At 44.4% G+C, this 12489-nt stretch overlaps 1 protein-coding gene across 1 annotated transcript; it reads right to left on the bottom strand.

Moving 5' to 3' along the window:
* Window positions 1-685: 685 nt before the first annotated feature.
* Window positions 686-8148, bottom strand: LOC136633460 (jeltraxin-like). The gene is made up of 3 exons (XM_066609213.1): window positions 7180-8148; window positions 5813-5871; window positions 686-2900 (listed from the first exon to the last, which is right to left on the bottom strand). Exons 1-3 carry the CDS (start codon window positions 7203-7205, stop codon window positions 2278-2280), a joined length of 708 nt encoding a protein of 235 aa, XP_066465310.1. The 5' UTR covers window positions 7206-8148; the 3' UTR covers window positions 686-2277.
* Between the last annotated feature and the right edge of the window lie 4341 nt (window positions 8149-12489).

Genomic DNA, 12489 nt, shown 5'->3' with positions numbered 1-12489 from the left:
GTCCTTCAAAGGCATTGCACAGCCTGACCTTGAGGTGATTTTGCTCAGATGTTCATTTCTTGGAAGATTCTTAAGTGTCTTTAATGTTTTCCACTTGTGAATAATCTTCCCAACTGTAGAATGATGGACTCCAAATTTTTTAGAAAAGGTGTTATAATCCTTCCTAGATTAATGGGCAGCAATAATTGCTTCTCTAAGATTGTTTCTGATGGCTTTCCTCCTTGGCCTTATGTTAACACACACACCTGAATGCTCCAGATCAGCAAACTGATGAAACTTCTGCTTTTAGAGTGGTGGTCACACTTTCTGATGACCAAATAATCAAGGACATTTGATTAGCAGCACCTGACTGCTACTTACCCTCTTAATTCCTATGAAAGCAGTAGGAATGTGCTTAATCTTTCACACACTGCTTCTGCATTTTGGCCTAGGTTTTGTTAAATAGTGATACGGTGTAATTTGTCATTTGTTGTTGTTCATCTGAGGTTGTATTTAACGAATTTTAAGACCTTCTAAGGACCTGATATTTTTTATTATCCCCTGATGTGTAAAACTATAGAATTCAAAGAGCGTGTGCATAGTTTTTCGTATGACTGTATATACACTTTATATTACTTATGCTTATTACATGAGGCTTTTACCCTGGGAAAAATAATAGCACTTTTGCAATTTAAAAATCAGAGCTTTATTAATGCACACAATCAATAGAAAATTGATAATACCAAGATGGAGTTCAGACATGGCGCCCTCAAAGTATATGTAGCCAATGATATTGTCAAATACGCAAACTGGGAAATCCAGATATTAACATAGCTGATAACATAAGGAAATATTAATTGTCTTCCTATAAGAAGATCTGATACAAGTCTGTATAATACTAGCATATTTCCTACTTAGGATACCACTAGGCGGTTTATTTTATAGCACAAGGCTCCCCATTGTTTGTATAGTAAATAGATTCCATCTTTGCAGACAGTCTTTCTCAGTGATTTACCATGGACTGTACATGGGCCCACTATAAAATAAAGTAACATGGAACTTCATGGTGAATGCTCAACATTTTTGAAGAACTGACAACTGTCTGGTTCGAAAACATGTGTCCTTGGTTCTTCTAATAACTCCTTCAATTCGAAGAGTTTGTGCCCCACTGTATCTACACTACTGCAACAACTTTGCAAAATTGGGATCGATGGGAATCTGTGGAACCAAGAAAACAACACATTTCTAGACCAGAGAGATTCCAGTTCTGAGAAGATTCTCTATATGTACTTCTGATGGACTTAGTCCCCAGTTTGTGGTAGGCGGCTGGAGAATAAGATCATTGTTTGTGAAAGTACATTTTCTCAGAACTAAAACTTGCCTATCTCTGAAATGCATTGTTTCCTAGACTCTGGTTGTCAACCATTCGGAATGTTTTTGCCCCCATGATGTACATGGCCAGCATTCAGGTAGGAAGGGGAAAACTTTGGAGTTTGCCAGGGTTCCCATCCCCACAGTGTTTCCTTGCATTCCCGACCACAAAAGTTCTTCAAAAGCATCTCCGCCCATCTTGCGCTCAGGCAGCTCGCTCACCATGCTACTACTCATCAACTTCAGTCCACTCCTTTCCTTCTTCTACGCAATGCAGCACTATGTGCATCTTTGTTACTCTTCCCCTCTCCTCTCCTCTCTAGTTCCTCATACACTGAGAGACCAGAGTACAGGAGATGGGGGAAAGGGGGGGATCAGAGATAAACAGCAGAGAGGGAATAAGGAGTGGCCAGGGGGCTCATGAGTAACAGCACAGTCAGGACTCAGGGTACTGTTAACTGCTACACTGGGTGTATAACGGGGTCATTGTCAACTTGTTGGGGCACTAAAGTGCATAGTTAAGTTGTGAGGCACTAAGGAGTCTCTGTTACCTTGTGGGGCAGTAAAGGGCCTCTGTAAACTTGTGTGGGCACTAAGAGGGCATTTTAGCTTGTGGGGGCATTAATAGGGCACTATTTACTTGTTGGGGCACTAGGAGAGCACTATAAATTTGTGATGGCACAAAAGGAGTGCTATTGTTTTGCAGATCTTCCACAGTTCTTGCCATTGGGACATACGTTCTTCTTTGTTTTTGTATCAGGAGACCAGGGTTATTTGCCAACTGGTTGGACAAGGGGGCGAAGGTTGGGTTATAACATCAGAGGGTGAAAAATATGATAATGAACCGGCAATTATCCTTTCTATTTGTAATAAATTCATTAGACCCGATTGAGAATGTGAGGAGAGACTTGCATTATATTCAGGCCATCACACAGGATAGAGAGAGCAAAATTCATCCTTCAGAACTTTAGCATTCCCTTTGCTCGAATATAACTCATTATTCCACCCAATGAAATTCCCATTTATATTATGACTGCTATGAAAATATTGGGTTATAGTTTCAGGGGGCAGAACATAATCCCACATATTGATGTCACATAGTTCGCCTACAAAAGACTGCTTTGCATCAAACCGACCACCAAAACTGTCCTGTTCCTGCCCAAGGATGACGCTCATCTGAGGTCCTATGGGGGATCTGCTTGTAGTAACTCTTCTAGGGTAACGCTTGCCATTAATCCACAGTTGGAGCAGTCCGGTCTCGGAGTCCCAAGCAACACAAGTCTGTTTCCAGGCTGCAACCTCAGGATCCACATTAAAGCTTATTACTTCTTGGTTTATGTAAACACCACATGACTTTGGAGGTTGTGGAAAAATAAGGAAAGCGTTGTCCATTGTAGGTGTGGCAATGGAAAAAAGAGAATGATCTCGACTGAGGTCAGTGTAGGAGCGCAGACATACGGTAAGCTGTTTCAAGGGTCTCTCCACAGTTGGCTTTAGGATCACATGGTCTGTAGATGTTTCCTTGGGAAATAGGATGATTTTACCTAAATCTACAGAAGAAAAGACACTAATAATACAATAATTATAATGGGGACATCATCCACCATCGTCATCTTCATCATTGTCATCATCAACATCCTAATCCTCAAATGTACAAGCATTATCTGAAGGCAGTAACTCTATAATACCTAAAGCTGATTAGATAATTGTCAGCAGAGTCCAATGTTTCTGGTTGGATCTACAGACAGTCCAACATCTACGGCAGAAAACTGACTTTTCCTCGCTATCTGTCTTGGAGGAAAGAAGCCTCAGACATATTGATTGGATCATTTGTCTGTCCGCCTCCTATCTTAAGAACAAATGATCTGGGCACTGTATAGTGGTATTAATGATGCACCCTATGCATGTATTGATTCAAAGGTAACTGCACTAAAACTCTTCACATGTTATAGAGATATGTCAAAAGCATTGATCAGTGGGAGTACAGATACTGAGGGGTTCTCCCCTAAGCACTGTGCCCCTTAGGGCTCTTTCACACAAGTGTATATCGGCTCGCCATTTTCACGGTCTGCCAATATACGCTGTGATCTGATGCACTGGATTCCTACACATCAGATCACATGGCCGTATTCCTGTAACGTAAAAGCACCCGGCCGGCCAATATAGCGCCATGTGTTTTTACGTCGGGCCCAAAAGATAGTCCTGGAACTATCTTTTGACCCGGAATATGTTGGCCGCTGCATGGGCTCCTATGGGAGCCAATGACAGCGGCAGGAGAAAGGAGGTGGAAGGGAGTTTAGCAGCATGACTGCTAAACTCCCTCCCTCTTCTCTCCTCCCCTCTGGCTGATTCAATGGGATGGGGACAGAGCCAAGCGCTTCCCCTTCCCGCCTCCTCCCATTGCTGGCTCTGGACAAGGGGAGCTTCCGCCCCCTCCCCAGCTCTTGTCCTTAGCCAGCAATTGGAGGGGCAGGGCAGCACTTAGCTCCACCCCTGCCCAACCCCCTTCTATGCAATCAGATGGAGGGGAGGAGAGAGGAGGTGAGCTGGCAAGAGGGAAGGGAGGGGCAATGGCATGGTGGCCTGGGCATATATACGCAGGACCCCATGCCGTCTGATCGGGTGCACAAACATTAGATTTGTGCACCCGTTCATGAGTTTCTACTACTCACATCGTAGCATATATCGTCCAGCCGTGAAAACGGCGGCCAATATACGCTCATGTGAAAGAGCCCTTAGGGTGTGTTTGTCTTCAGCTATTTTTGGCAGTCTTATAGAAATCTACACACATCTTCTATAGAATTCTATGAGCCCATATTCAGCTTTTGAGAACTGCCAGAGAGCATTGAACACAGCCAAAGGGGCACAGCACTTAGTAAGCACTGCGGCCCCTTCATTTCAGCGATCAGTGAGGACCCAGACTTCCACTGATCAAAACTTTAGAAAAGTTTCTATGATTTGTCAAAAGTTTTACAAAGTGTAATTAGCCTTTTAGTAATTTGTGGAGGTATTAGTTGAGCACTGTGACATTAATTAAGCAGTCTACGGTGACATTAATTAAGTGTGCTATGGTAGAATTAATTGAACAATCTGTGGGGGTATTACTTCAGCACTGAATGATGGCATAAGTGACCAGTGCTGGGAGTAATAATTAGGCGCTATGTGAGGGTATTAGTGAAACCCTATATGATACTTAGAGATGAGCGAGCGTACTCGCTAAGGTAAACTACTCGAGCGAGTAGTGCCTTATGTGAGTACCTGCCCGCTCGTCTCAAAAGATTCGGGTGCCGGCGGGGGAGAGCGGTGAGTTACGGGAGTGAGCAGGGGGGAGAGAGTGAGAGAGAGATTACCCCTCCAGTTCCTCCCCGCTCTCCCCCACCGCTCCCCGTCGGGAGCCTCTGTGTTCCCCAGAAGACCTCGGTCAAGCGGACTGGTCAGTCGGAATAGGCAAACTTTCTCAATCATCTTCCATCACCTGTAGTATAAAGTTTTGCATCCCCCAGCACAGAATAGCTCCTTCCACCTTTTCTGATGTCCGGAACATAGTTAAGGCAGCGTGATAAGTCTGCTTATCCTGAGTGATTGCTCAGCCTGATGGAGGTTTGGGAGGGTAGAGACACTAACCATCAGGAAGGCTTTAGAGGGAGAGGATTACCGAGGGGTCTGTACTAGTTTGAAGGTGGAACGAGGGGGTTCCGTAACTTTGAAAGGTGGATGCAGAGGGGCTGTATTACTTTGAAGGGGGCAAATGTTACAGCGCCTGTCATGTAAACTGTATCATCAGCTATAGAAAAGGCAATTTGTGTACAAACACTGCCACAGGGATTAGTCTGATTGCCATTAGGGAGTCGGGAAGGAATTTTTCCCCCAAAAGGGCTAATTGGTTCCTGCCTCTTGGGGTTTTTTCCTTCCTCTGGATCAAGAACATGGGGGGATAAACAGGCTGGACTAGATGGACATTGTCTTTATTCGGCCTTACAAACTATGTTACTATGTTATGTTACAATGGGGGAATCACATGATCGGCTAATGGGATGACTTGCTGCAACAGTTCCGTGCTGCGCTCCAGTCTCACTGTCCGTCAGTAACAGGGGGACCCAGACCCAAAGTGAACACTGATCTCATTGTAAGTATAAATGTCCTGCCACTCCCTGTAAGCTCCTGCAGTGGTCATGTGACTGCGGCAGCCAATTACTGGCCTCAGCAGTCAGGGACCATTCCTGTACACACAACAGCTGAGCTCAGTGATTGACTGTAGTGGTCATATGAACAATGAATGTCACATGATTGTTGTAGTACTGGAGCAGCAAGGACCTTTTAAAAGGTCCTTTAACTTATATTGCATTGTAGTATGGAAAAGAAGGACCCCAGTGTGAACCTTTACTTGTAGGTATATTATATTGTAATGGAAATGACGCTAGGATCCTGCAAGAACCCATCCGAAATTTCTGAGGTCACCTACTTCCTTGTAAGAAGCATCCGCAGAAGATCAGAAAGAGCAGGAACAAGCGTCTAATCTCTCTGGAAAAGATACAGAAGGATACATACAAAACATATTACACATATTGTGACAGCAGACGGATACAATAGACACAATAGTATTTGCTTTCATATAAAGAGACATTATAAGTAAAGCTTAAGCCCCCTAATAGTTTTTGGTTTCTGTTTCCAGACATGCAGGGGTGACTATAAAGCTTACTAGTAATCCAAAATGACTCTGATACTGTTCACTCTGTCCTCACCCCTACAGTGCAGCAACCTGTGATGGATCGCAGTACTGAAGACACAACCACTTTGGTTACTTGTTTACAACATCCGGCATGATCTTGTCATTGATCCCTTTTCTTCCCATACTTCCTCTAACTCACTTCCAGCATTTGGCTTTTATGTCCCAGCTGAACGCAGAATACTTTGTTTAGATCTGACGTAATATCATGTCCAAAAAAAGGAGGGGTACGCAATATTCTAACGCGGGGAACACATAATATTAATAAGGAACTCAAGAAGTGAGGAAATGGGAAACATGACCCTAATCATCCCATGTAAAAGGGGCAAAAGCCGTCAATTTACACTTATTCACCAAGTTTTTTGAGGTCAGAAAGTGAGTAGGGGTTCAATGATGTCCAATATTACACCCAGGTGCCAAGTACTAATGATCCAATGCAAGGGGTCCACAAGTGCAGCTGACAGTCTAGCGACTGATAACATACTATATGTGGGACTTATGTAGCCTATCCTACAGGCTCTTCAGATTTGGTGGCCCTTTAATCACTTCTCCAGGACTTTAACATTGATGTTCCTCAGGAACCCCCAGCGATCAGTACAATTGAAGGTCCTCGACACTCATGTGGTTCATCTGTACAAGTGGCTAAGTCTAAAAATGCAGTTGATCGCCTTTACTTCAAACTAATGGGAAAAGTTGCAGTACCGGTCCCAAGTATCCATATGGTTGGGTCAGTCTGCCTGAGTAAATGATGAAGGGTATGCAGCGCTCACACAACCTCCGTGGCCTCTACAGTAGGTTGATTGGTGGAGGTTTAGGAGGTCAGAACACCAATCAAACATTGATGGCCTCTCCTAAGGAGATGTTTACCTTCCAAGAACACCCCTTTTAAATTTCTTTTTATCGGGGCACCATTAGTTACTAAGCCGCTCCGCCAGAGTGGGACTACTTGTAGTCTAAGTTGCAACTACAAAGGAAATTTCAAACATTTTGAACGTCATGCCAATGGCCATGTGAGACTTTAGGCCAAAGGTTGTAACCGCTGTGTATGTAAAACCTACTTTGCATGGACCAAGCTTTACCATCTGACAAAAATGGGAACTTACCTGGTAATTATTATGATGCCGGACATTGTGGTCACCTTTAACAAAAACGTAAAAAACAATCAAGATCAGTAAAACATTTCACAAAAATTAAAAAATAATCAAAAACACAACACAGACATTAGAGATGAGTTTCACAGGTGTCATTAATGAAGGGTTACCTCTATTTCGGTGTCGTTACCTCTTGTGTTACATCCAGCGATGCTTTGTGTTTATATACTTGGAAGGGACATATAATAAAAAATAATAGCTGTTTATTTTATGGGGCGGTCCATCATTTACTTTGGTTACACAAAGCTCCTTTATGATGTTTTGTAGATGTATCAGATAAACTAAGGGCGTAGGTAAAGGCTCGTGGGCCCGGGTGCAAAAGTTCATCTTGGGGCCCCCCCAACTTTTCTAAGGGCTCATGTCCACGGCCGTATGAGGGTCACAGCGTCTCACACATTACAGCCCATAGGCTCTGTAGAGTATGATACGCAGAGAAGTAGAGCTGTGATTTCTCCTGTGAATCAATATGCAGCGCTCGCACGCCGGTGTGCATGGAAGAATGATACTCCATTGACTTTCATTGCCTCCATTCACCGTGTTTCGTGTGTCCGTGCAACGCATGCGTGATATGTGGTGGAATCACAGTTGTGGACACGAGCCTTGAATGGCTGCATTCCTTACAACTATTATAGTGGGTGGAATGGAAGAAATATAACGAAGGGGAGCCATTGTTTTTCGGGTTTTGTTTTTGTGGCGCTGAGACCTACATCTTTTATGCTTTGTGCATCGATTGGGTGGCACGAGGGCTTGTTTTTGCAGTGCGGGTGGTAGTTTTTATTGGCACCATTGCAGGGTTTTGTTCCATTGTTTTTGGAAGATGGCGGGCCCAAAACTTCACAATTTTGGCATTGTTTATAGTTTTGGTTTTTTATTTATTTTCATGGTGTTCACTGTAGAGGATAAATAATGCAATGTTTTTACGGCAGTAGCAATTATGGCCATTTTTTATGGTTTAGACTTTTTATAGGATAAATAATAAAGATGAGCGAACGTACTCGTAACGAGTACTTACGCACCCGAGTACCGCCATTTTCGAGTACTTCAGTACTCGGGCGTAAAGAATCGGGGGGCGCCGGGGGGCGGGGAGAGGCACGGCGGTGCGGGGGGGGGAGCAGCGGGGAACAGGGGGGAGCCCTCTCTCTCTCCCTCTCCCCCCCACTCCCCACTGCTACCCCCCGTGCCGCCACGGCGCCCCCCTGAATCTTTACGCGCGAGTACTGCTGTACTCGAAAATGGCGGTGCTCGGGTGCGTAAGTACTCGTAACGAGTACGTTCGCTCATCTCTAATAAATAATTGTTTAACTCTTTAATATTTTTTAGGCCCAATGTCTACAGTCGGAATTGAATTGTGGAAGCTGCGATCCACAGTTCGAGCAGCCTATAGAGAATCATGGGCATCCGCAGGTGAATTTGATTTGTGGACCTTTTGGTCCAGAAAACAAATCACAGCATGTTCCATTTTGTTGCGGATCCTGCACAGGCGGCTTCCATTGAAGTCAATGGAAGCTGTCCGATGCGTGGCACAGCCACAGCTGACTCTACAGATGGGCTGCGGATCCCACGAGTAAGCAGGGGATATAAAAAAAAAAAACTCCACCGCACATGCCGGCGCAACCCGCACACATCCGCAGTGGAGAAGATGGCAGACCTGCACATCCACGCAGATGATCTGGATGGGTAAGTAATGTCCTCTTGCCGCAGGCAGGGGGGGATTCTGCTGGGGCTGCCGCCAGTGGACATGAGGCCTTATAGGATTTTAATGAAGCACATAAGAAGCAATACCCCCCCACCATTGTGCCCTATCAGCCGACCCTTTAACCCTTTGCAATCCAATTTGGATTCAGGGTTTCCTAGGGGGCTTACTCTTTCTGCCATTATACTGCGGTATGGGACATGCTAGAGAGGCCTTCGACAACAGAGCGGCCAGTAATACACAGTAAGAATACCCTGCCGGACGTCTTCCGACATCGGAGCTCTACAGGCTTCAATCAGAATGTCTTTAGACGTCAGACAGTGGATTGGAAAGAGTTAAAGGGGTTGTCCCGCGCCAAAACGGGTTTTTTTTTTTTCAAACCCCCCCCCCCCCCGTTCGGCGCGAGACAACCCCGATGCAGGGACTGAAAAAAAGAACAGCACAGCGCTTACCTGAATCCCCGCGCTCCGGTGACTTCTATACTTACCGGTGAAGATGGCCGCCGGGATCCTCTACCTCCGTGGACCGCAGCTCTTCTGTGCGGTCCATTGCCGATTCCAGCCTCCTGATTGGCTGGAATCGGCACGTGACGGGGCGGAGCTACACGAAGCTACACGGAGCCCCATAGAGAACAGGAGAAGACCCGGACTGCGCAAGCGCGGCTAATTTGGCCATCGGAGGGCGAAAATTAGTCGGCACCATGGAGACGAGGACGCCAGCAACGGAGCAGGTAAGTAAAAAACTTTTTATAACTTCTGTATGGCTCATAATTAATGCACGATGTATATTACAAAGTGCATTAATATGGCCATACAGAAGTGTATAGACCCACTTGCTGCCGCGGGACAACCCCTTTAAAGGGGTTTCTCCAAGTTCTGAAAAAAATAAAACATACTAAGCTGTATTTCCTGCTCCGGACTCCCGCTGTCCTTACCATTAACCCCTGCTTACTTGGTTGTACAGCAGTAACTTTCTGTATACATAGGTCACCACTGCAACCAAAGTAAATAGAGCCCAATGGAGAGGACAGGAATGGCGCTGCTGGACCGGCGGGAGGAGGCGACAGGAGTTTCTAGATCTTGGAAAATGCGACCAAACCAATGCAAGTTTATGTCCTCCATAGCAACTAAAAAAAATGTAAAAACCAGTTAATTATTTAAAAAAAACTTAAAAGGTAACAAAAAGTTTAAAGAAAAAAAACTTTTGCCATATTTATAATAAAAAAGTCTTGATAAAAAAACAAAAAACATATTTGGTATCGCTGTGTCCATAAAAGTCCAATCGAAGTAACACGTTAATCACCGCACACGGTGAACGTCGTCAGAAAAAGAAAAAAAAAACACCAGAATTATGATTTCTTTGCTCACTCGGTCGCCAAGAAAAAAATGTAATAAAAAACCACCAAAAAGTCTCATGTACTCCAAAATGATACAAATAGAAACTAGAGGACGTCCCACAAAAAAATTAGCCCTCGTACAGCTAGACGGAAAAACTAACAAAATTTATGGCTGTCAGAAGATGGCGGCAGGAAATGGTATTTTTTTCTTAAGATATTTTATATTTTAAAAGTATTACAAAAAAACAAAACAGAATTGTGCCGACCCGTAGAGTAAGGTCATCTTGTAGTTTTTCCTGCAGTGTGCACACCGTATAAACGAGACCCCCGTTAAGATGGCAGAATTTTGTTTCTATTTCATCTCCCTACACATAGAAGTATTTTTCAGCACATTATGATAAATAAGTAAAAGTTAGGATTTTTTTAAAAGTAAGGAGGAGAAAATCAGTAGGAGGGGTTAAATGTCAGTAAACCCCTTAAATGTAACGGTAATACTGAGCCGCCGGCGCCGTCCTGCTGCCTGAAGCGAGACAGACTCATTTTCGGGTGTGTCCACACAACAATCATTAGCTGCAGATTTTGGTGCAGAATTCAGCCTTTCAATTTGAATTCGGTTTAAAGGGTGAAATCTGCTGCAGGTTCGATCCCCGCATGATTCACGTAGCCGGCTCAAGGTTGACTCAGCCTTCCATCCTTCAGCCTTCAGCTCCTGCAGCCATTCTGCAATGATGATTTCCGAATGGCTGCGGGATGGACGGCCGTCCATGCATAGCCTGCAGGAAATCGCAGTATGCTGCGATTTCTTTCCTGCTATCGGAAAATCGCAATTGATTTCCGCTTGTGGGCAGGAAATGGGGGTTTCCAGAATCCCGCTTCGGATTTCGCAATGCAAATCCACCTATGTGCATTAGGCTTTAGGGCCCTTACAATGTAAAGGGGTTCTCCATTGGAGGGCCAGAACACAAATGTGCTCTATTTGAGGATGATATCCTATTATTCATCTCACTCCCTAATAGTTATCATATCCTTGATAAGTTTGGCTCAGTCTTGGGTCTTAGAGTTAATAATTCTAAATCCTTATCTCTCAACCCGGACTTCCTGGAATATTCCATCACTATGAGGCTACGGAGCCTTTCAATCCAATCCCAGATTGTCCAGTCTGTCAGAGTCTCCCCCACTCCTCCTATTTAATCTGTAATCCGGCCCATTTATCCCACCATTGGGGGTGTGGGGGGGGCGACACAATCTCCTTCCACTGTTTTTAACTGATTTGCCCATTACCTCCCCCACATCTACCCCCTTTTTCTGCCTGTCAGGTCTTTCCCTTCTTGTTGAGATTGCTTTCTTTCAGGGTCCCTCCTTCTACAATATGAACAGCTTGTAGGGTGAGACTTTACACCTTGCAATCTATTACCTATCAAGACTTATCATAGTTTTATGACTTAATGTTTCGCTTCAAAGGAAAATAATAAAAATGTATGTAAACACAAAAAAGGCACCGCACACCGATAGTACCGTAAGCCAATAGTAATGTTATTGTAACACAACAGTTGGTGTATGCACTAGACAAACAATATTCACGATTGTGGGTTTGATACCTTTATCTCAGAAAATCACCCCAAGCCCTACTGGGGCCAGAAGGGCCGCCTCCAGATCTGCCCACAGAGGCCTCCTTGTACCCGCAAATATGGGGGATCTGTGACAATGGAGCTGCCAGAAAATACTTTCTCAGGTTGGGGACTGATAGTTCCGTTTATGATAGTGCATAACTTTTTGTTTGATTCTGGGTCTTTTGTTCTTCCATATGAAGTGGAAGATAGATTGCAGGGACCCCTATGGGCAGACCCCTGAAAAGATATAGGAGACCAGGCAAAATTATCATTTTTACTGAGATAATCCGTCCTATCTATGAGAGGGTAGGCTGATCCCATCTCTTCATCTCTGACTTAAGGGAAGTAAATAATGGGGGTAGTTCCATTTATATAGTGTATCGAGAGAGGAGGGAAGCTTAATTCTCAGGTAGGTGATGTAGTGTGGGGAGGCTTTGAACCCATAATTAAGCTCAACGAGCTTCTGCATATTAGGGGTATATTATAGAATAGGGCTTCCGTCTTATCCATATTTACTATTAAGCCTGAGACCTCAGCAAACTAATCTAGTGATGCTATTAGATTTGGTAGGGAGGTGAGGGGTCTGGATAGGGTCATTATAGAGGAGCGTTCGAGGACAAGAG

Source organism: Eleutherodactylus coqui, chromosome 6, assembly GCF_035609145.1.
Source record: "Eleutherodactylus coqui strain aEleCoq1 chromosome 6, aEleCoq1.hap1, whole genome shotgun sequence".
Classification (NCBI taxonomy): domain Eukaryota; kingdom Metazoa; phylum Chordata; class Amphibia; order Anura; family Eleutherodactylidae; genus Eleutherodactylus; species Eleutherodactylus coqui.
This window is presented reverse-complemented; position numbering and strand designations above follow the sequence as displayed.

Excerpts from the sequence above, each read along its gene's own strand:
- LOC136633460 (XM_066609213.1), bottom strand. The coding sequence starts at position 7,205 with ATGTCCGGCATCATAATAATTACCAG. Across the intron at positions 5,872-7,179 it reads GGCATCATAATAATTACCAG|AGAGATTAGACGCTTGTTCC; the intron begins GTAAGTTCCCAT and ends TATCTTTTCCAG. Across the intron at positions 2,901-5,812 it reads CGGATGCTTCTTACAAGGAA|ATTTAGGTAAAATCATCCTA; the intron begins GTAGGTGACCTC and ends TTTCTTCTGTAG.